General features: G+C 33.4%; 1 protein-coding gene across 1 annotated transcript in view; it reads left to right on the forward strand.

Moving 5' to 3' along the window:
• The window catches only part of ACAP2 (ArfGAP with coiled-coil, ankyrin repeat and PH domains 2), a 178,283-nt gene that overhangs the window by 111,220 nt on the left and 64,034 nt on the right, over window positions 1–3,029 (forward strand). The window contains exon 7 of the mRNA XM_006869416.1: window positions 2,041–2,085. Coding sequence (XP_006869478.1) covers window positions 2,041–2,085 — 45 coding nt within the window. The remainder of the gene's footprint in view (window positions 1–2,040; window positions 2,086–3,029) is intronic.

The following is a 3,029-nucleotide window of genomic DNA, read 5'->3' on the forward strand; positions in this document are numbered from 1 at the left end:
TGGTGAGGTCTATGTGTATAGTCATCTTTTATGTTGTTTAAAAAAGGGATTCGCAATGAGGAAATCACTGGTCTTGCAAAATCCTATCATGCACTCCCCAGCATTGTTTCTGTCACCAAGGCCATATCTTTCAACAACTGATCCTTTCTGTTTGTTTCCTACCTTTTCACTCTAATCACTAGTAATTATCAATACATCTTGATTGCATGCTTGATCAATTTCAAACTGAAGTTGGTAAAATTCTTCAGATTCATCATCACTAGCTTTAGTGGTTGGTACGCAAATTGGAATTATACTTGTATTAACTGGTCTTCCTTGTAGTTGTAGATGAATATTATCCTATCAGACAGCATTGTACTTCAGGATCTTAAAATACTCTTGTTTGATGATGAATGTGACGCTATTCTTTTTTAGTTTGTCATACCTGGCATAGAATCCATGTGATTGTCAGATTCAAAATGACCAATACCACCAGTCCATTTCAGCTCACTAATGCCTAAAATATCAATGTTTATGCATTCCATTTCTTTTTTGGCAACTTCCAATTTTCCTAGATTCATATTTTTGTACATTGCATGTTGTGATTATTAATGAAAATGTACAGCTGTTTCTCCTTGATTTGAGTTGTGCCCCATCAGCAAATGCAGGTCCCAGAAGCTTTACCCATTCCTGCCATCATGGTTACTGTACTTTGAGGAAGCAACTCTTCCCCAGTTGTATTTTGAGTATCTTCCAATCTGAGTTGCTCATTTTGCAGCACTGTATCTGATAATATATAGCCTCATATTTCTCTTGTGGAACATCTGGTAGTTTCAAACTGCTGGCCTTGAGGTTAGCAGCCCGACTCGTAGCCACTACACTACCAGAGCTCCTAGTTGTAAAGTAGATAGGTTTTAATAGTTTTTGAAAATGTGAATGGCTTAATATTATACATGTGCTTTGGTGGGTCCTGCTAGAATATTCATCATTTTCAGACATAAGATAGATTATTCGTTTGGTGTCCATCCAAGATTTATAAGTGTGATCCCATTTAAAACAAAACAAAAAACCCTAAGCACTATTAGTTTGTTTGCTTGATTTTTCTGTTGATAAGTGTTTCATCATTTTATTGTTATGGCCAATTGTCTATTTTAGACAACACTTACTGTTTTTAAGTGCCATCAAGGCAGTTCCAACTCATAGCCACCCTCTATAAGATTTCCAAGGTATATAATAAATATACAAATGTATAAAATTTGTCATGCTTTGCTTTCTCTAAATATTTGAATTTGAATTTACATTTTTTATTTAGGACTTTAAATAATGTTTCTCATTGTTTGCAAAACAGTATTTATGAAGAAAAAAATGACATAAAGCAGGCATTTAAAATATTTTTCTAAATTTGAACACTATAGTATTTGTGGTCTCTGCTTTTACTTGGAACATCTGAGTTGATATTTTAGTCCTCAAAAGTAAATAGGCCTTAAAACAGATCTGTAGAAGAAACTTATTGTTATTAAGTGCTGTTGTGTTGGTTCCGACTCATAGCAAAACTGTATAGGGCTTCCAGTGAGTGACTAGTGGATTTGAACCATTGACCTTGAGCATAACAGTCCAGTGTTTATTCTATAGTGCTACACTAGGACTCAGAGAGAGTCAAGTTTAGAAGCAGAGACCAGTACACAGACTATTACAACAGTACAGAAAAGTTATGGTGAAGGTAATGTTTTTACTGATATATTTTGAAGAGTCTTGAGCAATTAGTTCAGGAAGAGATGGAATTCGGAGAAGTTCAAATTTCAAAGTTCTGTCACTACAGCATTATATCATTTAACTGGTCAATTTCCGTTTGAGCTAAAACATGGATGAGAACTGTATTGATGTCTTTGACTTAACAGTATTTGCAAAAAGAGGGTTGAAGGAAATGAAAACTTGAATTTTGTGTATTTGTGCTTCTGGGAAGTGTTAAAACCATTTGAATAAGCAAATTTTGTAATATTGCATTATGGATTGGTTTTTAAAACAATACATGAGTGACTAACCAAGTGTATTTTCCCTCAGATTAATGTTCTTCAATCAAAAAGGAGATCAGAAATTCTAAAATCAGTAAGATATTTATTGAAAAAATTTTTAAATATTTTAATATAAAGCAGTGTACATATGGGCAGCTTCAAAAATTTCATGGAAAAGTTCCATTATCTTTTAATTCCATTTCCCACCAACTTTTTGAAGCCCCTTTATATTTATTCAGATGTTTAAAGCACTATCTATCCATCTGCTCATCCATCCGTCCATCCATCCATAGTTCATGGTTGCTTTTTATTAATCTCTACAGTTGTGTCCCTTAACCACTTTTTGTCTCCTCATGCTGTAGCTATTTATATATTTTTGTGCATCTCATCTTTTAATGCACTGTGAGCACAGACTTTGTGCTATCTTGTTTTTATCTTCTATTATCCTAAGAAGATGCTTTATAGATAGTTGATGCTCAGTGGTATCTGGTAAACAACTGGAAATGGTTGTATCTGAGAATATTTCAGGATTTGTTTAGAAACATATGAAAATAAAATGCTGTTACATTTAAGTTTTGAATTTCATCTTATTGATAGTTGTTTTTAAATTCCCCCCCAAACTATTTCAGAGTATTTATATTTTCCTATATAGGTTTGCATATTAATTTGGGCATCTTAAATATATAAGATCGAGAATATACATCATTCAGATCACTTGGAGATTTTTCCCCTTAGGGTTGATGATGCATCAATCTTTTGATTTGTTCTTTGCTATGTAGTTACAAACGAACGAAATTTAGGGTCACTCACCCACCCCTGAACTACTGCAACCATAGTGACAGTGATTTTTTTTTAATTGCCCTTTTTATTTTTTTGCTTTAAAGTTTAGAAGGAAGTGGTCAGGGCAGTGGCAGGAATTGGTGTCTCATATTTTACGATTTCTACTCTGGATTTGTTTACTGGAGTAATTTTTTTTCTTCAAAGGCTTTTTACTTAAATTGCTTTTGATCCTTGTTTCTCCTCCCTAGTTTTTTTTTT

The sequence above is a fragment of the Chrysochloris asiatica genome, unplaced genomic scaffold (assembly GCF_000296735.1).
Source record: "Chrysochloris asiatica unplaced genomic scaffold, ChrAsi1.0 scaffold00130, whole genome shotgun sequence".
Lineage (NCBI taxonomy): Eukaryota > Metazoa > Chordata > Mammalia > Afrosoricida > Chrysochloridae > Chrysochloris > Chrysochloris asiatica.